Source organism: Ptychodera flava, chromosome 2 (assembly GCF_041260155.1).
Source record: "Ptychodera flava strain L36383 chromosome 2, AS_Pfla_20210202, whole genome shotgun sequence".
NCBI lineage: Eukaryota > Metazoa > Hemichordata > Enteropneusta > Ptychoderidae > Ptychodera > Ptychodera flava.
In genome coordinates, this window is record NC_091929.1 from 40,509,922 (window position 1) to 40,535,652 (window position 25,731).

At 38.2% G+C, this 25,731-nt stretch overlaps 3 protein-coding genes across 4 annotated transcripts; 2 read left to right on the top strand and 1 right to left on the bottom strand.

Annotated features, from left to right (window-relative positions):
- Nucleotides 1-353: 353 nt before the first annotated feature.
- Nucleotides 354-13,656, bottom strand: LOC139120576 (arylsulfatase F-like). The gene is given in 6 exon segments (XM_070685085.1): nucleotides 354-2,969; nucleotides 3,885-4,055; nucleotides 4,058-4,165; nucleotides 5,236-5,946; nucleotides 7,717-7,848; nucleotides 13,381-13,656. Coding segments are annotated over 6 exon segments (1,731 nt in total). The 5' UTR covers nucleotides 13,643-13,656; the 3' UTR covers nucleotides 354-2,622.
- Nucleotides 13,657-14,798: 1,142 nt separating this feature from the next.
- Nucleotides 14,799-20,088, top strand: LOC139120584 (uncharacterized). 2 transcript variants are annotated; one of them, XM_070685102.1, is made up of 6 exons: nucleotides 14,799-15,031; nucleotides 16,199-16,351; nucleotides 16,855-17,008; nucleotides 17,645-17,691; nucleotides 18,861-19,055; nucleotides 19,985-20,088. In XM_070685102.1, exons 2-5 carry the CDS (start codon nucleotides 16,214-16,216, stop codon nucleotides 18,867-18,869), a joined length of 348 nt encoding a protein of 115 aa, XP_070541203.1. In that variant the 5' UTR covers nucleotides 14,799-15,031; nucleotides 16,199-16,213; the 3' UTR covers nucleotides 18,870-19,055; nucleotides 19,985-20,088. The 2 variants fall into 2 exon arrangements, with proteins under 2 accessions (XP_070541203.1, XP_070541197.1); XM_070685096.1 differs by having other exon boundaries at nucleotides 14,800-15,069.
- A 566-nt stretch (nucleotides 20,089-20,654) lies between these two features.
- Nucleotides 20,655-22,322, top strand: LOC139148472 (uncharacterized). The gene is made up of 2 exons (XM_070719940.1): nucleotides 20,655-20,834; nucleotides 21,435-22,322. The coding sequence occupies exons 1-2, from the start codon at nucleotides 20,699-20,701 to the stop codon at nucleotides 21,746-21,748; spliced, it is 450 nt and encodes a 149-aa protein (XP_070576041.1). The 5' UTR covers nucleotides 20,655-20,698; the 3' UTR covers nucleotides 21,749-22,322.
- Nucleotides 22,323-25,731: the final 3,409 nt, after the last annotated feature.

Consider the following 25,731-nt stretch of genomic DNA (forward strand, 5'->3'; position numbering starts at 1 on the left):
AGTGTTATTTAAATTCAGGTAACTTCTTCATCCTTGTATGGTCAAAGGTCTCCACTCATAACTTCAAAACCTTAAAAGTTTCTTCATAGGCTTCGTTCATAATATTTATAATTTAGTAACAAATGTCTTTCTTTTCGTATTTCAGAAGAAAAGTCTTTCTGCTAACTGTGGCTATGGGAACAGCATAATCACTTAAACAACCACACAAATTTAACCGACAGAATTCAAATAAAAGGATATTGCAATGTGATTTAGGATTTAAAATGCCACCATTCAGTGTGGAGAATATTTACTAAAGAGATATTGGCCACCGATTATTCCGAGTGACACTTACAAAACTCGATATCAGTTCTCGACCAACAAAAACATTGGTTTATTACGTTTAAACTCAGTATATACAGAGCAGCACGCCGCATCCATGTGCGTAGCCATTACAGATTCTACAAAGCATGATGGGAAAACTGGTAGTAATGAGAATTTAACCTCAGTATCATAACAAAGTAGCATTAATACATGCAACCATGAAGCAAACTGTTGCCCCAAACTGTGTGACAAACATGTCCATGTTAACACAGTCCGCGCAAACAAAACATAGTACATGCACAGTGGTGAGTGTACTGAAAGTGGGCATTTAGGTCAAAGTTCAGTCATCGTCTGCACATAGATTCTAACAGCAGTGCCAAAACTATAGAAAAGTCTTAGTTGAAATAAGTTTGTCCATGCTCAGTAAGTGTTCAGAACATCAACTGTTGTACTTATATAGTATTTAGGCAAATCCATGATAAACGTGATAAATACAATTAAGTTTGGTGTAAACAAATAATAAAGTCGGGAGGTTTCCCACATCCACCCCAGTTAAAGTTACTCAAACGTTAATATAAAGGTTTCCTAGTCATCCTCATTCTCGTTAGCAACAACACCAACTAGGCGAACTACAGCAGTAGTCTTTGCTCGCATAGTAGGGCGTCTCAACTCTTGGTTGGTTTGATTTATTTCCTCTTCGTCAGCTGAAGTGTGCGTCTGGTTTATCACAGGATTCGTGACTCAACGTTTTCTGCAGAATTTTTGCGGGGACGTTGTGTGTTTTCAATTTTTTTAACTTTAAAGATCGAAAGTTTAAAATAACAAACCCTATATATGTCATGCAGCCAAGCTGGCAGCTTTAGGATGTCCTGATACGTACACTCTGTCCGGGGTAGACCGTTGGACCAAAACAAACAGCAACAGGTACACAGAAATACTCTAAGTCGTCGTACTTTACTAACCAGATAACATGCAAGTTACAAGAGAAAGCTCAATAAGAACGTCTAAACTGCAATAGAATACGGGTGTCCGAAAGGTCTCCGTCCAATACACAACTTATAGTAATGTTTACATGAATTCATTATGACAGCCGGGAAGATGACGATGAGTTCATGTTTAGAACTGTATAGCATATACATACGGTTCTACAGATACAGTTCTGAGTCTCAGCACAGGGTACCCAGATATCTTGTTGTTGTTGTTGTTGTTGTTGTTGTTGTTGTTGTTGTTTATTGTTGTTTATGTTTATTTGTCGTGTTGTTGTTGTTTATTTGTCGTGTTGTTGTTGTTTTGTTGTTGTTGTTGACCAATAAAATTCAACGACCATAACTGTTGTGTTGTTGTTAATGTTTCAAACGTAACGTAGATTTCATAAGAAACGCTACAAAGACACTATCATTACTTGGCCCAATTCAACTGTCTGCTAACGTACGCTCTCCTCATAGGTGTATGAGGAGAGTGTACGTTAGCAGAGAGTTGTATCGGGCCAAGTAATGATAGTGTATTTGTAGCATTCTTATGACATCTACGTTACGTTTGAAACATAAACAACAACACAACAGTTATGGTCGTTGAATTTTATTGGTCAACAACAACAACAAAACAACAACAACACGACAAATAAACATAAACAACAATACACACCACCACCACCACAACAACAACAACAACAACAACAACAACCAGATGTCTGGGTACCCTGTGGTCTCATATGCCTTGATCATTACGTGAGATATATGGTATCCCAAAGGTGTCGCAGGTAACGCAGGCTCTGTCTTTAAGAAAAACGGAAATCGACTGTAATGGTGAGCAGAGTCCCGTTTATGGTACATTCCCGACTCATACTTAAAGTATAAATTACTACTTGTACCAGTATAAACCAGTTAACATTCCCACCACCAATTGTTTCGTATAGCCATCAAGGCTGGTTACATTCGTCGGATGGTTGATACAACCACCCGACCAGTGTAGCCAGCATTGCTGACTACACGAAACAAATTTGTAGTGGGAAGTTTACGACATTTCAAATGGCTATAGTGAAACCAGACATCGGGTTTGTTTACTTTGACAGGAAAAACCTATTACTTGCAATTTTCAAAACTACCGAAGTCATTTTCATTGAGATTTGGAAACAAGTCGATACTTGTCTTCCTAATTGGTCGCCACAGAAACTCTGGCACCAAAAACTAATATAAATTTTGTTTGCTTTCATTCCTACTTGAAATTATTATCAAAATAGAACCTATTGTCATCAGGTCATGATTAATAAGATATGTAAAATATCTCAATTATTTGTTGCAAATATCAGTAATGTTAGAGTCATGTATTTTCGTCTTCTTGACACGAGCAAAAAGGAAAATTACAACATGGCTGGCGCCAAAAACTTCCCGCTAAAGTTTCTTTTGTAATTTGATGAGCAACTGGTACAATGGATCTTCTATGCTGTGATATGGCTTCGTCCACGCGAGATATAATATTCCCGATTTGATCATTAGTAGCTGGAAGAGGGCGCTGTTCAGCTGGATCTCTCCTCAAATCAAAAACAAGGGGAGGGTCGTGGCGAGTCGTTTCATCTCCTGTGCAAGGGCAATACATAGTTCTATTGCAGTCTGTTTCTCCCGCTGGTATATTTGGTGTGACGTAATGCAACTTATATATCGCGTTATCTGTTAAAAGAGGAGAGTGACAGGTAGAAGATGAAATTTAATGTGCAATTATGCGATACAATTTGAATGGATCTGTGAAAAGTATAAGGTAAAGCTATCTTGTACAAACTGATAACGTGTATGTTTCATTTCGAAGTCGCTTCTTCCTAAATATTGTACTCGAAATTATATTACAGCTTTGTCAAAATGAAAACATTTAGTACCATTTATGTGCTCAGATATTTTTATTAGTGTCGATTGTAGCCTTTCGTTACGTCAATATATTGGAGTTGAACTATTTCATATATTGGACTTGAACTATCTCGCATTTCGTCGTTAAATATGATGTCAGGATCCAATCACGACCGTGTTTGTGATTAAATACAGATAAATGCATTTTCATACAAAACTATGACGATGAACACCTTTCACAGGGTGACTCCCAACAAGAGAAACATACAATCAATTGTGAATGTTTTAAAAGCAAGTTATTTGCGAGTGGAGGAAGACTGTCGGTTAGAGACACTGCCATTCTCTGTTATAATGTCCATGATCGATGGAAAAGGGGCAAACTCCCTTGTGATAAAAGTTTTAACAATATTAGAGTCGAAGGGCATACAATTGCTCCTCAAAATTAATACAGGAACCACATTGTTTCTGTCCTCCTCGTACACGATTATGTTATGTGTACAAAACTGGAATTTCTTATTTTGACTCTTCAAAACAAACCTCCTGAACACTTTCGGATCAATAGATCTCTGGAATTGGCTGGTGTCTCCAATACTATCTAACACGTTACCCTTCAATTTTAGCTATATGAATGAAACTCACTGCTTCTAATCCCATCCATTTATGTAAAAAGTTCACTTAGATAGTCTTGAGAGGTCCAAGGATTTTTCGATATCTGTTACGAATTTAGTATTTAGAAACAAGTACCTTTCTGAGATGTGAAGGTAACAGCATTCAGCCACTGACCGCAATAATGGAACAGATAGTCGTGAGGCAGTGCTGTCGTCGTTCCTCTCAGCAAAGGCGTCAAGTCTCGCCCATCAATAACTCTATCACTTGGAAGATCCACTCCAGCCAGCGATGCAATCGTTGGAAAACATCCATTGTGCTTGTAGGAACTGATATCTCAATGCCTCCTGGTATCATCCGTGGATAGCGTACAACTGTGGGAACGCGTATACCGCCCTCCCAATTCTGTCCTTTACCTCCTAAAATGACATCAAAGTACATAAACTGTTCAGTCAAAATTAAAACTAATATCAGACAAACACATCTCTATTTCCTTGTTAACCGTCACCTCCTTTGATGCAATGCTGTTTTGCTTGGCTGTACTCAATTTTTCGAGTGTACATGGTGGTACAAATAGAATCACTAAAAGATCGATACCTCCCAGGGCTGTCACTCTTAAAGATTCAGCTGATACGCGTCTCGAGGTTGATAAAAACCAACGCTTGCTCAAACTTACGTTAATATAATTTAAACCATTCCTTTGCACAACCAAGAATCATAGGCAGGTATAGTGCAAAATTGGTTCTAGAGAAAAATATTACAGAATATTAACCGGCACTTGAAATTCAAAATGGCCGCCATCCCTATGTAAACTTTATTAGATTTTCACAAACATAAGCCTTGGGATAAGTCACAATAGCCGCAAAATTAGCGTAAATAGTTGGTAGACCAAAAAAATGTTTTGTAGAAAAGTGAGAGTCAGAATGGCTGTATATATGAAGGCTGATGAATCGATTCGCCCGGATCACTTCAAGACCTGTGCGTCATGTATTTTTTGTGGTTCTCCGCAAAAAAATGCCATACACAAAATAAAATACAAAATGATATCACCACGTCATCTTTACCGACGGTGAAGGACAAGGTACACATGTATTGCAAATATGTGCAATACAAATATCCGATATAACAAACACTGCCATGGATTAAGGTAGTTTGCCCATGAAGGTGAAATATTTTTGCTCAAACTTTCCTCAGGAATCTTTCAACCATTCCCTTACAAAATTAAGAATATAAATCGAGGGTCATCGTTCAATTTTTGTACTAGAGAAACAAATAACCAAAGATTTACCGATATTCAAAATGGTCGCTATCCCTGTGTTACTCTATGGAGAAAAATATAATTTAGAATTCGAAAAAACTAGTATTCTTACACCAAGAGCTTTAAAATTAACCCCTGCAAATGGTATACCAGAAAAGAATTGCATAAGTTTGAGAGTCCGAATGTCTGTCACAGAGGCGAATTCTACCTTAATTTTAAGGTTTCAGATACCTTTATAGATTCCGTTCCATCCCCCTTCCCTCTCACCAACACGAGGAGGGAGAACAGAAACTTCTTTTAAAGCACCACCATGGTCTGAGGTGAAATAGATAAAAGTGCTCTCTACCAAACCAAGTTCACTCAGCTTTGACAAAACTTTGCCGACCATCCAGTCCATTTCTTCAACGTTGTCTCCATATTTCCCGTGCTTACTTGAACCAGTGAAGTTCTTCATGTTAAACAAAGCAGTGTGCGTTTGAAGGAATGAAAAATAAAGCAAAAAGGGTCCTTGCGTTGCACTTCGTTCCATGAAAGAATTCGCTTGGTTTACCATTCTTGTCGATATAGTATCCAAGACTACGGGCTGCTCTATGACGTCATGGTTCTTCACAAGCACGCACATGAATTGGCGAAACAAAAGTGTATGACTAGCATAGTTCCAACCAAGCCACAAGACTATGTGGAATCCAATAATAATAACTCCTCTTCTGCCCAATACACCGAGTACATGCAGCACCACAAGGACCACTGCGTAAGCCAAAGACCAGAGACAGCATCCCATGATGAGTCGCTTTTGGACGAACCATGCTATATATCTTCCATCTGGCCCGCATTCGTTGATAAGAGTGGTAGGCATACCATAAAAATAATCAAATCCTTGGTTAGCTGGGTAGAAGTAGTGATCGCTTGACGAGTCCAAGTTAGTTCCGAGATGCCATTTTCCTACCAATTGGAACAAGAGAGTAAAATTCAGTTTCACTCATCGAGAAGGTCAAAAATTCCGATTGCTTGTGAGTGCATACCAAAGCGGCCGTTACTTATAAATTACGATAAATGTCTCCGTACAAAGCTGTTTTCAATGTCCTTTTCTTACAGTAGATTAAGCATTGTCCAATTATAGGATGAAGTGCCCACTTTACGCACCGCCAAATCAAGCACTGAAGAGTAAAGTGCCTTGCTTAGGGGCGTAACATTGTGCTGGAATCTCGAACTCACCATAATCCAACAGCGAGTCCGTTCTTCTGGACCTACTGGGTCTCGGACTTACCATTATCAGATGATATAGACCGGTACCACTGTACAGTAAGTGAACATACCGACAATTCTCCATGATCCCTACACGCGGAGATCACTCATTGAACTGATTTAATTGAAACAGGAACTTCCGCTATAAAAGCTGGATTGTCGTAAAACTATGTAAATGTTTAAAAAAGCCGCGCTACTGATCAGACATGCCGTGTTTGGTCCAAGAACCCAATAAATTTGCCATGTTTCTGGCGTTCATTGTCACTGAATTTTGCATATGATGTCTGTGAATATCCAGCGACTAATTTGAGTCGAAAATAAACTGAACAAATGTTATGTCGAAGAACGCATATGCTTCAAAATGTGTTCCCTGTACAATCATTTGATCCCTCTATGCATGTTTCAGGAGAGTGCCCATCATGAATATTCAAATTTATCATACGGTGAACGCGATGCTATGAGAATTCAAAAACTCCCGCACAGTGTATGCAAATGGCTGTGTCATCAGTAATCCCCCTATTGTGAGCCCACGGTACTGTAACTTCCCATATGAGGGTAGACGAGAGAGGAAGGAGAATAGTTGTCACGTAAAGAACCTTTTCATAAAACTTACACGAATTCGCATGTTTCTGAGAAAAAATGCAGCAAAATTATCAGGAACGCAAACCTAAACCGAGCAATACGCGTACGACATAGCGCTGTCAAGACGTATCCATAACCCCGAGTAATTAAACCTTTCTAATCTTAATCTCTCTACCTGTGATAGAAAATTGTACGTCAAGTAATTGCTCCATGTATGACTATTGATTTTACACCTGTAGTGAACTCAAATCATTCCGTTGCAAGATGTATTCTGCACTGCCTTGGAAAAAATCACAAACATTGCTGATAAGGCCTAACCAATTATTTGACTCAGTTATCCTCAGTAGGGTAACTATAAACACGATTGGAACTAATTTGGGATAAGTGGATCGTGAAGTAATGTCGATTTAATTTACAAATGTAATCTCATCTGCTTTTCTTTTCATATTACACACTTATTTTTATGGGTAATTTGCAATATTGAAACATTCTGCTGTATGGCACCTAATGCTTTGAGAAATTTGGAAATATGAAAATCAAATTATTCCAAATTATTTCCAATCGTGTTTATATAATAGTTTTTGCTCGTAAACTTGTGGTTTGATACACAGCGATGGCCAATGTCAGTGTAAACTTAAGGAATATTGGATCGACTGTAATATAATAATCATCATCATCATCATCATCATCATCATCATCAAACCTGACATTAACGTTCAACGGTAACCTCGATACATTCTCCCTGTCTTTGTGTTATCTTAACATCTCACTATCTGACAAAGAGCGACAAAGAATGAAAATCCTTTTATCTTTCTGTCTGTCAGGAAAAGGGTAACCAAAATAGTCATGAACCACACGTTCTTTCGTATGCTCACAGTTACTCACCTATAATGGCAGTAGAATATCCGGCTGCTTTCACCAACTCTGCAAAGGTAGTTTCATTCCGAGGTAGGCCAGCCTTGCAGTCTGTGCTAGGTATCATAGATAATACACCTTGCGCCACCGCAGAAGCCATACCTTTAATAAAAAGACAGGTACGCTGAGAAACAAGACATCGGAGCTCCATCAGCTAATTTTTTGCTCTTTTTTCCATAGCATATTTTTGAAATCAAACGTACCTTGTGTGTAAAAATTTTCACCTAAGCGTGATCACGGGATGTTTTTGCAATCATTCGACATACACGAAACCTAGATTTTAACAATCAGATCATTTTTGAGTTGCAACTCAAATGTGGCCGCCGCAGATATGTGCCGAGCGCCTTGATAAAATTGCCCAAATCTATGACCAAGGATTGAAAGAGTGACATTTTCAAAAAATATAGCTCCAAAGGAGAATCCAAATTCATGAGTAGCATTTTGGTATATTAAATGCTAAAAGACACAGCTAATGAGGATTGGGGCCTGCCCTTCTAGTATATATTTGAAGGGTGGGGAAGTGGTCAATGCCCGACATGCTGTATTATCGTATAAAATTGATAATATTGTCTAACTTCTAAGTTAGAGTCTAATATTAGAAGGGTAGAGAAGTGGCCAATGCAAGACATGCTGTTTTATCGGATAGTATGTAATAAAAAAGCAATATCGTCCAAATTGTAATAACTTTACTAGTATATATATATATGCAAAAGCTTTATTTGATGTCTTGCATTAATTTACATTTCTTTGTATTTAGTGGAAAAAGTACTTTCTTCTTTGGGTAATTACTTTTCTCTTATGACAAGGTAATAATGGGAAATCTTTTTGTGTCTGATTCATTGTTTGTTATCATGAATTCACTCAAAGTGACCACCAAATACCCAATTTTAATATGTAAAATTCACAATATCCTATATCACGAGCGAGGGGGTATCCCTTCTTAAACTCCACAAGTAATGAGATCAATTGTGTCATTTCAGTATTCAGCCATACCTCTACGCATTTGCAGTCTTTCAAATCCTATAGTTGGTTTGTGCCACATAATATTAACCTACTACCTCGAACAAACTTAACAACTAATAGTAGTAGTGATATGAGACCTCGATGACTTCTTGTTTGTCTCCATCAGTAGTTTTGCTGTACTGAAGGATGCTTCTATTTTCTGTTAAAATTTCCAGCATTCTGAATCAGATTCTATTACCTATGGTTCTACAAAATGTTAGTGCTACTTTACATTTCTTTCCGTATTCAGTTTTATCATGCCATATGAAGAAAAACATCTTAACATGAAGAGCAGCATATATTGACATTTAAGCGAGGATATGCGCGCGAAAAAAAAAGAAAAAGAGTTGGTAGAACTCACACAGTTGAAAAAAATAATTCTAGGTGAAGCAGAGAGAAAATAAAATAATTACGCGGTCAATCTCCCATGGATATCAAATGGTCCATCTCTTGACTAGAAGAGTTGAAAGCAAAATTGCAAAACACACTGTCAAATTATCAGCACTTTTGATCTCGCGGCCACTACCGAAGGTAATGGTGAGTTTGAGACCCAAAAAGACTAGAATAACTTATTTTATCACATGCACAAGCCAAGTTTGTCGTCTCCGAACAAAAAATACCGGATTTATTCTCTAGTCGTTCTACGTCACGACAACCCGCGTCTATGTCATCAATTTTGGTGCGTCGGACCCTTTTTTTGTCGATCTTCGGTGTGCTCGTAAATATGTAAACAAAAAACATGGCGGCCGATGTTTCTCCCACGATCAAAAGTCATGTAATGAAATCGATATTTTCACAGACTACGACATTAATAATCCGAACAATTTAAACACAAGAGTGTACCGCCTGTATATTCCGAAGGAATTACGTGAATAATTTTCGGAAACAACGAACTCAAAGCTGGTCGCGTAATACCGTGACGTGGGTTCCGTACGCATTGCAAACAGGGTCAGGCGCGACGTTTCGCGCCGTCGAGATTCAGTCGATATTTGTTCCCGAAAAATAGCGTATCTTTCGTCTGTGATAAATTTCTAGGACTATGCTATCTTTGAAATAGAGTATAACTTTGCGGAAGGTAGCCTACGTGTAGACCGAGAGCTGTCATTTGCTCCACACACGAACGAACGTGAGCGCCAACGCACACGACGGACGACTGGAAATGATTGACAACTTGTGCACGGCGTACTGATATTATTCCTAAAGTAGTTCAAAAGTTTAAACGCGGAATCGTCATGGAAAACTTATTTTATTTTGCAAAAAATAACGAATTCTGGGCTTGTGCATGTGATAAGTATATTATTCCCTAATGTTTTTCTTCGTTCAGCTCGGAAATACTCCTGACGTAATGACCGTGTCACCACTCGTCTTCGACTCGTGGTGACACGGTCATTACGTCAGGAGTATTTTCCTTCGCTGAACGAAGAAAAATATTAGGGAATAATATCTAAGAGCATGGTAGGCTCTAGCTGTGACAGCACAGTAACTAGAATGCTGAGGCGTACCGATCGCACTCGGGTCAGGGGTCATCATCCAAGGACGGCTGCCAGCCAGTCAATAGGCTTTGTGGTAGTTGATAAAAAACACGTGATCGGTGTCATTGAGTTAGCTCGCAAAAATCAACCTACACCCGCTTTGTCACTGGCTATCTAAAACTCATTATCTACTCCTGCAAACTGGCGCGACAATAAGACATGTATTTTCGTGAGCCGTCGGTGGTTTCTGCAAGCAACGGTAACTTTTGACCTCCAAAGAAAGTTTATCATGCGCAGTACATTTGAGGGCAGAGGTTCACATTCCTGAACTGAGACCAAGGCTCCCCTACCCTGGGGACGGATATTTCAGCAGCCCCCCATGTTTTAAGTTTGCATTTAACTGACGGCAGTCGGTTACATAATCTGCGTATCCCCTTTGCGATAAGACCGATTTTGCCTTTGTAATACGACCGAACTGTTTTGTTAATATAACATTTGATGGACATGCATGGATTTCTGAAGCATAAAAACGTACTGAAATAATTCCTCTGTTGGTGATCTTTTTGTGCTCCACGGTTTTTTTGGTTTTTTTTTGTGTTTTTTTTATTTTTTATTTTTTTGTTTTGTGTGGTTTTTTTGAGAGTTCTCTGTCACACTGTTAACTTTCTATTCAAATTACATAAACATTACGCCACAGCTGTGATCACACTTATGACAGTCGCTTTGCCATTCATGAGCGCACGTATACAAGACTGACCCCAGTCGCCTGGCTTTCTCGGCAGCCGACTTACTGGCTGGCCAAGCAAGGCCTTCACCCCACGATCTGCGCAACAGCCTATCAGTGCGACAGTCTGTGCTGAAGTTTGGTCCTTCAATTTATTCTGTTTTGATATTAAACATTCCCAACAGACTTGAGGCAAGTCTGAGTGAACGGTCCCTTTACAAAAGGACCGCAAAGAGTGTAATGTCTAAGTCTCTGGACCTGAATCGTCAACTTCGGCGTGTTGATATACTTTTCTTGGACGCGTCAAAATTACTTAGACCGAATTAAAAACAAGTGTCAAAATTGACGTTACTTCGCACATTTTAGGCGGATAATTCCCAGTGTTGAGTATGCGCTTAAGGAACGCAATACCTATCCCTCGTAGGTGCACATTTACGTTTTGGTTTCCGTGCAAACTTCGATTCACGTAAGTCGCATTCATAGTCTACATGTAAATCTTTGTTTGTTGGTCACACAATACAGGTATCGGGTAGCATGTTTCTCATTGGAAAGGAAGGCAAGACGATCTTTCTAAATTCTCTTGACCTCACAGACGAAGAAAAAAACTTTGTCTGTGGTGACCTACCACAGTTGATATTTTGTAAACGTGATATATGCATTGAAGGTAAGCCCTTAGGGAGCCGTCATTATTTACGACCGGGGGGTTGGAGGAATGTGATGGGGTCAATCAAAATATTGAAAACTTCAAAGGGGTTACTCAAAATATTGAGGGGAAGAAGAGGGGTACTCAAATTTTTGTGCTCAATATATTGAAACACCTCTAAGATTGCACCATTGCACACATCAATTTCTCAAAATTTCGATACCAGAGAGGGTACACTCCCTCTCGTGCTCTCTCCCTTGGGATATTCTAAGTTTTACTAGTAAAAGACAAATTGAAAACATCCCTCACATTACACACATCAATTTCTCAATTTTTTTTCACAGGATCTAGGACAAAACTGAACTGTTGTGAATTCATCATTTATTATCGCAGAAAACATATATTTTAATTGAGTTCAGTTCAATAACCATTTTGACAACTAACCATACCGTATTCAGGTCTTTCATTAGAAACTGGCAGCTGGCGAAATAACACAAGACGGTCAAATATTTCCATTCCTCCATATTCTTTGATCTTCAATCTCGGGCAAACTGAGAAATGTTTTTCACAAAATGTATTGTCATTGTTTGGTTGTTGAATATTGTGACTGATCATGCAAAAATAAAATAAAAATATCAGTGTTTAATGTCATTTTCATACAATTTTACCGAATGCAAAATAAATTGAAACACCTCTCAGATTGCACCATTACACACATCAATTTCTCAAAATTTTCAATATGAGAGGGGTGATCCCCTCTTGTGCTCTCCCCTTTGGGTGTTTTAACAGTTTTACTTAGCAGAAAAACAAATTAAAAACACCTCTCAGATTGCACCAGACTGCAGCATTGCACACATCAATTTCTCAAAATTTTCCATGCAAGATTGGCACAGCCCCCTCTGACGCATCTCGCGTGTTCTCCCCCTGTACTTTACAATCTTCCACGTCAGATATCCTAGTGAAAACCCTGCCATGATACACATCCAAATTAAACAATACTACATGGTTGAATACTGGTTATAGCGTGTGTGCTTTTATATCTGTATTTTGTTGTCACTTTGTGCTTTATTTTTGTAAAGTTTACAAAAAGATGTTTTGGTATTTAACTTTCTCTAAGTGGGGGATTAGTCAAAGTTTCTGAGTTAGAAAGGGGGTTACTCAAATTTATCATGGTTGGAAGGAGGAGTTACTCGGAATTCTTGAGTTTCCGTTAAAATTCCTCCAACCCCCGGACGTAAATAATGAGGGCGCCCTTATGAGAGATATTGGGACTTTTTATACTCATGAAAAACACCGCAAGACTTTGGAAATTCCAATAACCTTCACGTAACCCATATGCAATCAAACTTCACGAGGAGAAATAGTCGCCTTGCATCATGCCATTGCTGTTCGAGTTGTTTGATTTGGTGTCGACGTGATTCGCACTTCTGACCGGCTAAGCCTACAAACCAACCCGAAAATTCTAAGGATTCTATACAGGGCGAGTTAACATCGGAGGAAGCAAGTACCTCCATGTGCATCGGCGAAGTTGTAATTACAATACAATCGTGTGGGAGGGCTATTTTCCACATATGCCAGTGGGAGGGCAGTTACGACCAACTATGCTTTCCCCTCCAAATTTTTAGGTCAATGTAAAAATATGTAATATCAATATATGAGCCTTCGAAACATGTTTTTTGAGTGATCATTTGTAAAGTTGACACAAGTTACCAGTTTTTGGCACCCTAAGATATTTTGATGACTGAATATAGAATACAACTCAACCAGGGACTTTTAGTAATCACTTTGCATACCTGACCGTATCGGGTACCGTCCTGTTAACAGAGCTGCTCGGCTCGGTGAACAAGTGGGCGCAGCCACCAGATTATGAGTCAATTTGGCGCCTTCTTTGGCAAGGCTGTCGATGGCCGGTGTATGGATTGTGTCATTTCCGAAGCAGCCAATATCTCCGATGCCCAGGTCGTCGACTAGGAATATGACAAAGTTTGGCTTCACATTCGATGTTGCGAGTGTCGAGACTATCAGGAGTATTAAGATTTGCAGAGTAGTAAGCATTGTTTTAAACGCAGTTTGTGTACCAGCCTGTGTTGATGCAAAATGCAGTAACGTTAGATCCTATGCGTGTAGTCTTGATCTATATTCGCCCCAGGTTCTGTGGCCCGGGCGCTGCGTATTACGAGAATGTTTACGTGAGTCTGCAGGCTCGGGTGTCCCTAACCTTCTTACCGAGGAGGGTCACTCTCGGGCTGCACATCCTGACCCTTGACTGATTAAGTTGAAGGTACAAAGCCACTACGCCTTAGGGTATGGATGTTAAACAATTTACTTTCGTACATCCATGATTACGGTCAATTCATCTTTGTGGCAGCCATAACCCCGTCGTAAATTAGGCCAAATGAATGAGTGACCGGACGAAGGTCACACGACAAAAGAACACATGAATCGATGGAGGCGTTTTAGTTCACTTTCGGTCACTTGAATTGAGATGATTGGGATGCTCGCGAGCGACGCACAAATTACAGCAATGTTACATTGAAGCAACATTAACATTTTGCTCCTTAATCTATGTGCCTTAACCTTTTACCCCCAGTTCCCTGTATACAGGTCCAACTTTACCATAGAAAACAATGGATTTGGGACAAACCATGGTGGTGAAAGGGTTAAATGCTGCCAAAGAACGAAAACGTAATATCGACTCGCCGACCGATAAAGCTGAAAGATATCATGATATGGTGGATAGTCCTGGGTGATGGATTTACAACTGCTCTGTCGATGCTTTCAACAAAAATATATCCTTAAAGGCAAAATGGTACTTGTGTCAATGATACAGTTGAAAAGGAGGGGAAAACCATGATAAATCAGTTTTATATTCTGATGTCTGGTACAGACTTCATTCACATCTTCTTCAATACAGCTGGCATAGACACAGCACAGACAAAGGACACTTTCACACTGAAGACTAATTTGGGATAATTGGATCTTCATATTTTTCAAATTTCTCAACAGTGTTAGGTGTCCTACAGCTGAACGTTGCAACATTACAAATTACTCATAAAAACAAGTGTGTTAACTTAAAAAGAGAAATTAGATGAGGTTACGTTTACAGATTAAATTAGATTACTTCACAATCCAATAATCCCAAATTAGTTCCAATCGTGTATAATTTTGAAAGTTCCTCTTTGATCTATTGAATTGGAACAGATTTAGATCAATGATGTCGTCAGCCTCTAATATATTGTTCTTATCTGTTCACAGATTGACCTCGATTCTCTGCCTATTCAATTTAACCAAGACAAGCCTAAAAAATCGATACGTGAAGATTGTTGTCAGGGGTGCTATACAGGTGTTTGAAGCGAAATTCCTAAAAGTCATAGGGCCGGAAAGGTGTGAGCTTACAAATGTATTTGATATTCTAGCCGATACACCGTCGATTCTACCCTCGCTGTAAGTAAAATTCACATATTGAAAACCCATTGTGTAAGGTAAGTTTAATGTTATAGCAAACTCGAGTAGAAAGAGAAAATTGTTCTCTACTATTTATGTTCAATCTGAAATTATTGTATGTTGTTGCTTGACAATGGGCGCCGCTGTGGTTAACGAAATTGAAGCTTGGAAGCAGCCGAAAGTGTAGCAGCATTAATATGCTTCATTTCTCTCCATTTTAACTTGGCGAATGCAAACATCAGAGCTATGTTTAATTAAAATTTAATCTGTGGGGGAACACCAGACCAGACTAACGAGTTCGTGGCTACACTTTGAGTTTTGGTAGTTTGCACTTCGTCGTTAGCCATAATCTCCATATTAAAGCTTACCTTTAACCTTGGATTTGACGTCTTACAGTATCGCTAGGAAAACAGATCGAAGTAACTGTTGACTAAAAATTATAATACGTATTAATTATGACTGTAGTGGGATTTTAATCATCAATATCAGTAGCATTGTCTGGTATGACGTCAGTTGTTTGTTATAACACTCGTCCTGATGGGCTGTAACCTATGACATAGGTCATATGTCATACTTTAACCTAGTTGGCGTTATCAACAAGGTATAAATAACATACCCTTGTGTCGGTCACACATTACGAACCAACCGACAGAACGATGTGTCATTTGCAAATGAACGGCTGTCCTTGCATGTATGTATGTATGTATGTATGTATGTATGTATGTATGTATGTATGTATGTATGTATGTATGTATGTATGTATGTATGTATGTATGTATGTATGTATGTATGTATGTATGTATGTATGTATGTATGTATGTATGTATGTATGTATGTATGTATGTATGTATGTATGTATGTATGTATGTATGTATGTATGTATGTATGTATTATTTATGCAGGCAAGCACTCACTCACGCATTCATGCATGTATGTATGGACATGTATTTATATGGTGTACGAATGACTAGACATAATTCAAATGGCGGGCCAACGAAGGAGGCACCCTGTAGAATAGACCCTTTCAGTGAGATTTAATGTAATAATTATTGCATTATGGCGTCATTTGTTTTCTTTTGCCGAAAGATTACATAGGTTGCGCGTAGATCGTAACTTATGTGGTCGACCTAAGGCAAGAGTGTAAACTATATCTTTTCATTCTTACAGTGATATCATTTATAAATGGACGAAAGACAACACAGGATTTTAACGAGGAATCTGAAATTTCTGTCAGACAGAATACGAGTGGGAAATGTTGTGGAAAAAACCCGCGAACTATATCCCGGTGTCTTCACGAAAGAACATCTGAAGGAAATTGAGGTCAGTTGTAATAAATGTATCACTAAGTCCTGTCTTTAAATACTGAAAGACGACTGCGCACGTTACCATCGCCTGTACTGAGGGAATGCCGGTGATGAACACATGCAAAAGAACATATTGCTCTGCTAACTTTGATGGAAAAGGATTGTGCAAAAATATGACATTATGCTGAATTCAATTCTAGCATTCTCTCGTGAACCTAAGAAAATACTGATGATTCTGAAAAAATAGTAGGAACCTTGTCGATAATATAGTTAAAAGTTGATAATGCTGCTGCTGCTGCTACTGATGATGATGATGATGATGATGATGATGATGATGATGATGATGATGATGATTGTTATTATTATTGCTGGTTTTGCTGTTGTTGTGTTGTTGTTGTTGTTGTTGTTGTTGTTTTTTAATTGTTATTGTTGTTGCCATTGTTAATGTTTGTAATTTTCTTCCTTTATCACAAAACATTTTGTCGAAAACGATGTTACTTACCTACTTCATGTTTTCAGAGAAAATCTGGGGAACCTCGCGTAGCCTATGTCATAGGTGTTTTCAAAGCTCAGAGTGACGGGTATGGACAGTTATTTGACGTCCTTAAAGAAACTGGACACGGGGATACTGTGTTGAATGTTCTGCGGCCAGGACTAAACTTACAAACCCGTGGTGAGTTGATAAAGCGTACTTGTCTGATTTGATTCATTGACATTAATGCACACGTTTTGCAAATTGCATATGGAACACGATTGAAACTAATTGGGATAATTGGATCTTCATATTTTTAATTTCTCAAAGTTATTAGGTGCAATGTAGCTGAATGTTGCAATATTACAAATTACTCATAAAAACAAGTGTGTTATATAAAAAGTATAAAAAGAAAAGCAGATGAGATAACATTTGCAGATTAAAACGACCTTACATCACCATCCAATCAGCCCAAATTAGTTCCAATCGTGTTATAGATTTACCCTTAACAGAAGGACGAACGGGCACTGTGGGACTGATACCTATGTTTTCCTGCATTTCCTATAGACTGGCGGGAAAATCTGTGACTAAACAGCAACTTGTTATTAACAACAATACACTTTATTATGAATTGTTCGATTTCCTTACTTTTTTGTTCAATCAAAATTTGTTTCATATCCCGCTTTTGGAGAAGTTAAATTCGATGTGTTAAAAATTCGCCTTTGTAAAAAAACTAATCACAATCGAAAACTGACGATGTCAGATCTCCAGAAACAATCATATGTTGTTTTGAAATGACTGTATATTTTTTATGGTAAAACATGCATTTCATTTTAGGTGTTGCAATCCCGTCATCTCTGCTTCCCCTGGACCTGACACTGACGGTACGTCTGCTGCGTACTTATGTTTGTTCGTTTTTTGTTTGTTTCTTTAATTTCTTTTCCATATATTGTTTTGTTCTGTTTTTGAAGATTTTGTGTATCATTGTAAAATATTGGCTAGGCAATCATGACCCATTATAGGGTTATAAATGAACCTCTTTTCAATTATATCGTTATTATTTATTCGTCAGCGAACCCATAGGATAATTGGCTGAATATTCATTAAGGAAAACAAGTGTATTTTCTTACGGGGCTTTAGCGTCAGCTTTTAGAACCAACAGGACCCTATAAGATTATGCCATTTTGCAAACTATACAGTCTTGGCCCAGGCTTCTTTACTGTAGCCGTTCAATAGTTATGTCAGTTCCTTGATAATGCCCCTGTCTCCTCTCACCTTTCTTTTGATGACATGTTGAGTGCATTCAATAATCTTAATCAGTCAATAAATGTTATAACATGTCACTATGAAAGAAATCGGGACATCCTTTTACTGACCTTGCTACCTTTTCAAGGGAATAACCTTCCCCAATGAGCTGACAAAATAATGACCACATAAACAAAGCACGATCTAAATCCAAACACGAAGTGCATTCTTCAAAATGTTCTTTATCTATGTATACACTTATTCAATCTTTTCGATAATTGTTCCTATGTTGAGTAACTCCATGTTGTTTTAATTTCGATACTTCGATTTTGCATATGTTTTGACTTTCATTATTATTGTACTGGATTGGTCCCCAACGTTTTTATCACGTACTCCTGGTTTATATAGAAGCTGTAATAAGTTATTATTGATCCGCTCTATTCTATGGCAGTATACAGATTCGATTAATTGTTCGAAAATTATTAGAAAGTATAGGGAGGCACCGTGGGGCAGTGATTATAGGGTACTGGCCGCACTAGCAGAGGACGTCAGTTCGAGACCCGGTAAGTCCAGATTAACTGATTGATCACTGTCAGAGGACGGTGAGTTCGAGACTCCAGCACGGTGTTTTGCCCTTGAACAAGGCACTCTACTCCTCATTGCTTGGGTCATGGGTACATGGGAACATCATGTTGTAATTGATGGGTGGTAAAAAAATAGCTCAATCCATGTATCAATGTAAAATGGAGCACACCGAGCGATTTATGTTGTCTGTTTTCAAGTGCAATGCTAACATTGCGTTTTACAGCCATTGTAGCAGCCATCGGAAGTCAGATGAGCAACCTCATGCTGGCCCAGGAACAAAGACTGGCGGCAAAAATCGATGACGTCAAGTTTGGTATGGAGGAAGCCATGCAAACTATGAGAAGCGATCTCAGAGACCTGGGCAGTAAAATCAACAAACTAGATGATCTGGAAAAATCTCTGCGAAAATTAGAGGAAGGTACGAATATTTAGATTATTTATTCAAGAAAGTGGGGGTATAGCTGATGCAATTTTCTCATCAAGAGTCGCCCTTGATTCATAAAGTCTTCGAATCGGCTTTGGAAGAATTTAGTTCATTTTGAGTCAAGATCAGTCGAATCATGAAGGGATAATAGACGAATAATGATGACTAATGTCAGGGCATGTCTGAGAACACATATTGTATACTTTGGTTTGTAGATGTTGGAAAAAAGTCATTTACTGACTCAAAGGTACAAGAAAAGATTATCATTAGGTTTAGCGTTTTAATTTGTAGCTGCTTACTATTGTTTGATGAAAACAGTTTGCCACAATAAACACTTAAAACTTATAATATGTTCTCATTTTTGTTTTATCGTAATTATCTTACATAATCTTTATCTTCCCTGTCTCTTACTTTGGCGTTTTACAAATTTCAAATGCCCTGTCAATGTCAACGCGCATACGTTCTTAACATACCTGCATAAAATATTTGACTTTATGACTTAAATAATGCTGGCGCATATATCCACCTCGAGTAAGAATGTGCTGAAATAAAGAAGAACGTGCAGAAATAAAGTGTGTTTCATAGAATCATCGATTCTACTTATGACTTTGCAGATGATGATGAATGCGAAATCAAAAACGGTGTTGAATCTGCCGCAAAAGTTTTCATAATACAGTTTACGTAATATCGTTGGCTGCGTTCGTGTTGTTTATCAAAAGTCAAGCTATAGTGTTTGTGTCTATCCAATAATAATACATTAGGAAGAACTAGGCCTCATGGTAGAGCCTTTAACGGTTAGAAAGACAAAATTTTCTGAACAGTGAACAACTCTTTGAATATCTGCGCATTTTGTCTTTGCCATGAAAAGTAGAAGTGTATTGCTTCGTCTGCCTCACTTGATATGATTCTGCATGTTCTCTAAGGTCTGACCTCGGAGACAAAATCCAAAGAAGAGCTGCAGAAGATTGTGTCACAACTCGTCTCACAGATCGCTGAACTGAAAAACAAAATGACTGAGATTGAAAAGCGAGATGGTAAGGCAACTGATATACTCCAAATATGCAACATTGACAAAATGATGAATGATATCTTCCAATATGTCCATAAATGTACATGAATCATGAAAGTAACCCAGGCCAATTTAATCGATGTCTACACATTTGTATACATATATTTATGATAATCGATGCTAGACTTAACGTTGAATTCTTGGCCGTGGCGATTGTTTGCGCACAGTAGAGTGAAATGAGTGTTTAAATACTATATCGACAAAAAGAGCATAATGACCATATACACACATGTGGTTGAAACCCAACCCGTAAAATCATATGATCATTTTCGTAATAAGTTCATAAATACCAAACATGAAAATCGTTAGAAGAGATAATAAAAAGAATTATGAAAGTTTTCTCAGAATGCTACGATCAACTAGCGATTAACGAACGATGAGTGTGAAATTCCTGAGCTAAAAGAATTATCCAGCTGAAATCGTCCGTTTTCTTAAATCTTACCAGTGGGAATCGTCCATAAATGTGAACGTAAACACTTAGAGGCACACTTCTACTATTTGAACCCTGTTTGTTCCATATACTTTAGACACGCGGGTCGTTGACAAAGTAGTAGCAAAATTGAATAGGATGGAAAAGAGACTTGGGATAAGTGAAATCGACGAAATACGAAAAGAGTTAAGAGAAGTAAGGGACTGGACAAATCAACAGTGTGGTGATATCAGAGAACGAATGAACCAGTTTGAGAGACGATCGAGTGAAACAGGTAAGAAAAAAACGCATGATGCTCGAGATAGAAAGTTCTGTAAATGAGGTAACAGATCTTGAAGCCGATGCACAGTGATTATTTAGCATACATTGAGATTTAGAACGCAAAAACACTAACAGTGGTTTTATTTTTTTTATTGTCCAGGAATCAAATTTCGATAGATACGAAACAATTTCAGCTTTACATTTATCTTGCAGAGAATAAAATAAGTACACTGACATTAGTATATGTGGGCTTGTCGACTTGAGTCAGCATGGATTAAGCAATTTAGAGTACTAGAAATTCAAGTAACTTCTCATGGTTGGGAATTCTGGCAAAAATTGAGGATCAGTTCAAGTGCAGTTAATATGCACTGACAGTACAGACTCGAAGAAAATTGCACTTGTTTACATTAATAATCACAACTAAGTCAGATAAAATAGGTCTTTGGTGAAAGGTTTGACTTATTGATGAGACTTTTTATCAAGACGAATTTTTATAACCAAAAGACCACAACTTGATAACGTTACCGACCAAAACGCTTGAGTTACTTACACAGAAGTAATTGCAACTGTTTTCGGTCGTTTAACGGCTAACTCGTTTTCTATCACGCGCTAGGAGTAAGTCAAGGTAGTGTGGCTATAGCGGAAAGAGATGCAAAGAAAATAGCCTTGAAGATCAAAACAACCTGGGAAGTCATCGCCCGAGATGTTGGCATAGAAGGGGAGAAAATCAAACATTCCAGAGGAAGCCACGAGTTGACAGGAGAAGCCGCGGCTGAAGCTTTCATCACGCAGTGGATACAAATGAGTGCTGACAAGAGCACAACGCCCTCAACGCCACCAACATGGGACTCATTGTACAATATCGCTAGGAGACACAATGAAGCAGTGGCCAAAGAAATACAAGACCTGAGAAAATTATCAAAGTAGTATATCATTGATCAGTGCGAGATATATTACCTGAATATGACCTTCCAAATTAGTCAAGGCAGCCAAAACTAGTTCAATTCTACACTTTAGAAATGATCGTCACGTTGAAACTCGTCTAGTGTACGGAAAATGCCTTCGATTTAAGTTCTCCATCTTGATTTAGTTTCTTCTCATAGACTCATGTTTTAAAATAATGGTTCTGCTAGTAGCTACAATCATTTCTAATTTGAAGTTGGCAAATTAGAGAGAGATGTCGTCAGCTGTTTTTAAAATGTCAATGTACCATAACCGATGTATTACTACTGGCTCTTTGTTACAAAGCTAGGTTTTGACCCACCAATGAAATGAGAGTATTGACCTATTTATCTGACAAGTTCACGAGGCAACATTTACAGATTATTTGCAGCCTCAAAACCGACCCGCTAATGCTCGACAACAGAAATCCATGAATAAAGTTGTACATACAAAGAAACCTGAAAGTAAAAAAATACGAGCGTACTTGTAGCTGTTTTGAGTAGAATTGTTTTATCTTTGAATGTTATCACTGGATCTGAGCCGCCAATATGAGATTACGCCAACACGCATACTTACTTTACTTTGCTTAAAGGAAAAACTAATAAACCTAACGATAAGCAGCAATACAATTTTTAATGTTTTATATCCCGTAAACGTTTTCTAGTTGCTGATAAAAGTCAGCACTGTTCGTTTTATTTGTATGTTTCTTTCCGCATTTCGACAAAAGAAGCGTGCTTTCAGTGCCAGGCAACGAGAAAAATGATAGAATTAAACGAATCGTTAAGTCAATAGCCAAACACTTGGCATGGTAGTTAGTGTGCGCTCTGACATTACAGAGAAGCCGACTGGGTTATATTTACACGAGTGTTTAACTGTAAATACAGAGATCCGGTTGTGTAGTAGAGTTATGTGAAATCTTTCACAATTTATCTGAAACACGGCACAAAATTCACATCAAACCGCACTTGATAAATCTAGAGGCTTAGCACCAAATACTTTCATACTATCACATTAATTCGTATCCTAGTGAGGCAAGAGCAACTTTTGTTAAAACGACAGCACATCTAGATCACTATCAACTTACACTTTCGGCGTCTAAGTGGTAATCTGTTGTCTTCAACACCACTTCCTCAGAGAATGCGAATAATATTTGCAAAAGAAAATTGGAGGAAATTTCTTTTGACGTGCAAAACCATAGGCTCAGAAGACTCCGCTGTCTACGGCAAAACCTATTTTTTTAGTGTGACATTGGATACTGTAATAAGGAATTCGTCCGTAAAGAAAAATGACATTTCACCAAGATAGCATACGTTTCTCAATTCGTGTGCGGAATCTTCCCGAGAAAGCCAGCTATTCAAAGGGGATTACAATATCAATAAAGGAAACAAGGGTAAGTCGCCAAATAGGACATGGGTCATTTGTTGTCATATAAGAACACAGTCTTTAAAACGCAATCTGACAGGAATGAGTTCTCACAATAGGGTCATCGACTGCTCTTGTTTGACCAACAAAGTGTTTTGTTTATTTAGTAGCACGGTCGGCCTCGTGTTTTATACCTATATGCACAATGACAGCTAAAATCGTATAGTACAGTCACACTGATACAGTCTGCTAGTTTTCTACAACCAACATAATTCAGAATTCCAGAAAATCTTTGTCCCTACAGTGTGGCATGTACAGAATAAGCGATGTATAAAGAGAGAGGAACCAATCTGTTTTCGGTTTTACAAAAACAATTATTATTATGACATTACCTTATGTAATCGACGAATTGTTGACATTGACGTCTGCATATCTCTCTCTCTCTCATCAACTTTAACCTAACTGTTTAAATTGTTAAAGGCAGCGTTCTGAAAATAAATTCTGCACAACCGGTGAAATGCATTATGGGAAAAACTCACAAAGTGTTGACTATGCAAGAATACTGTATTTCAAGAGTATAAAGGTTATACTAAGCATGGCCGGTAGGGTTCTGCCGGAATCGATACACATCAATTTTGTAGTGAAACATCATCAGCATGTCATTATACAGAACTATTACCACCTCGATCATGTTGTTCTCGGAGCAACTGTCTCGAACAAAGTTAACTACTATATAGGTCGTCTAGGCAGAATTTGACCGGTCATGGACAGTCTACGTAGGGGCATGGTCGTGACTGAAGGTAACAGAAATTAACATCACGATGCCATGGGGAATATCTCAGGAGACAAGACAGTTGTTGGAGAATACCCTAATTAAGGTATAAATTGGTCTGCATAATAAGATGCTAATATGAACAATCGACTACAAATTTTGGAATCTATTTGCCAGAATACTGTCCCCTACCATGGTAATAAGGAACACCAAGTTGGTTATTTCTTTGTTTCAACGAATGGGTAACTTCATGTTCAGTATGACAATAATTAATAACCTCCATGTACTTCCTACAAAACTCATCCTTTCAGCTGAGTGAAATTGTGATATTGATGGTTCCGACTCGTATTTTCAGTAATTGACTACAAGCAGATTTTTATGCCACACCAGGCTGTGCGTATCAGCGTAAGTTTATGTTATAAGCTTATGCTATGCAAATGTGCACAGCCTTGCGTGAACGTGAGTGAGTGGGCAAGGCCATACGCATAAGAGGATGGTCCCTGCCTTAAAATACAATGAGTTGACGAAGCTCTAAACTGCAACTTCCGCTAAAATGTTTGCCCGTTTTTGTAAGAAATCGCGCGAGATATGAACAGCAAATTGGCCTTTCCGGGATACGCGACCCCAAAGATAGCATTTGTGAAAAAATAGCCTTTTGAACTTCCTCTTTAAGCACTTTAATGCCAGGTGAAGCCTTTATAAAGTAGTAGCATATTCGGTTCTGATCTTTTCTTAGGGTCAAAGTGGTAACGCACTTACAAAGTAGTGTCTTTCTGTTTTAATGCAAGGCCCATGAGGAGATCCCCAATAAACTTATTGGGAGTGCATGGCAAATTCATCAAATACCACGGACAAATGGTGTCTCATCTGGAAAAAGGAACCATTTAAGGATAAAATATTTTCACCTCATTTCAATATAGCATCTCAGTATTATGCAAGTGTATATTGTGTAAATTTGTCGTGGAATAAGTATGGGGAATAATTCTTAGACATTTCAATAGAATTTTAAATTCGAACTCAAATTTGTGCAAATACTTATCACAAAGTCACTAATGAAGTTGTTTTTCATGAACATCATGACATTTTTGGTTGTTAGATTTCGGAACCAATTTTTTACTTGTTTCAAACAAAATTTGGTATGAAAATGTTTGGACAGTGCTAGGATGAATTACGAGCTTGTTGTTATTTTGCTTCAAGAATTTTGTCGAACATTGTACCATGAATTGCGCTACACCGGGTGTCTTAGTCAGTTGAAGGAGAGTTGAGTCATTCTGTCTCCACTTTATTGTGAAGCACGTACAAGTGCGCATCATCTTCTGTCAGCAGACCTTTGACATTGCAACGTTCGTTGACACAACTAACTCTGGTCGTCGTACATTTTGTTTACACGCAATGGCAGTATGAAATACGTGGTTACGGTGGTAAGTTACTGTTTGATATCAACCGACCGTGCAATTGCTGGAGACACTACCTTTACTTTACCTGCCTGACGTTGATTACAAACACAGCAGATTTGTAACTCTTCACGGGGTAAGTGTTATATGAGATTTCCAATATCTTTGCGTGTATTAGTTGTGAAGAGAATGTTAGGCGTTTTACAAGTCTACAATTACATGTGATTCACTCGTGTGATATTTTGCCAAAATGTTAGCGGCATAAAGCAAACAAAAATGAAAACCATTTCTTTGTCATTACAGGCTGCATAACTTAACAGTATGGCAAACATTCACTTTACATTATTTTATATTGTAAGTGATTGAACGCTACACAATGATAATAGCGCTATTCTCGTTCGAGTAGCTGAGCTTTAACCATATAAATCAGAACTAAGTTG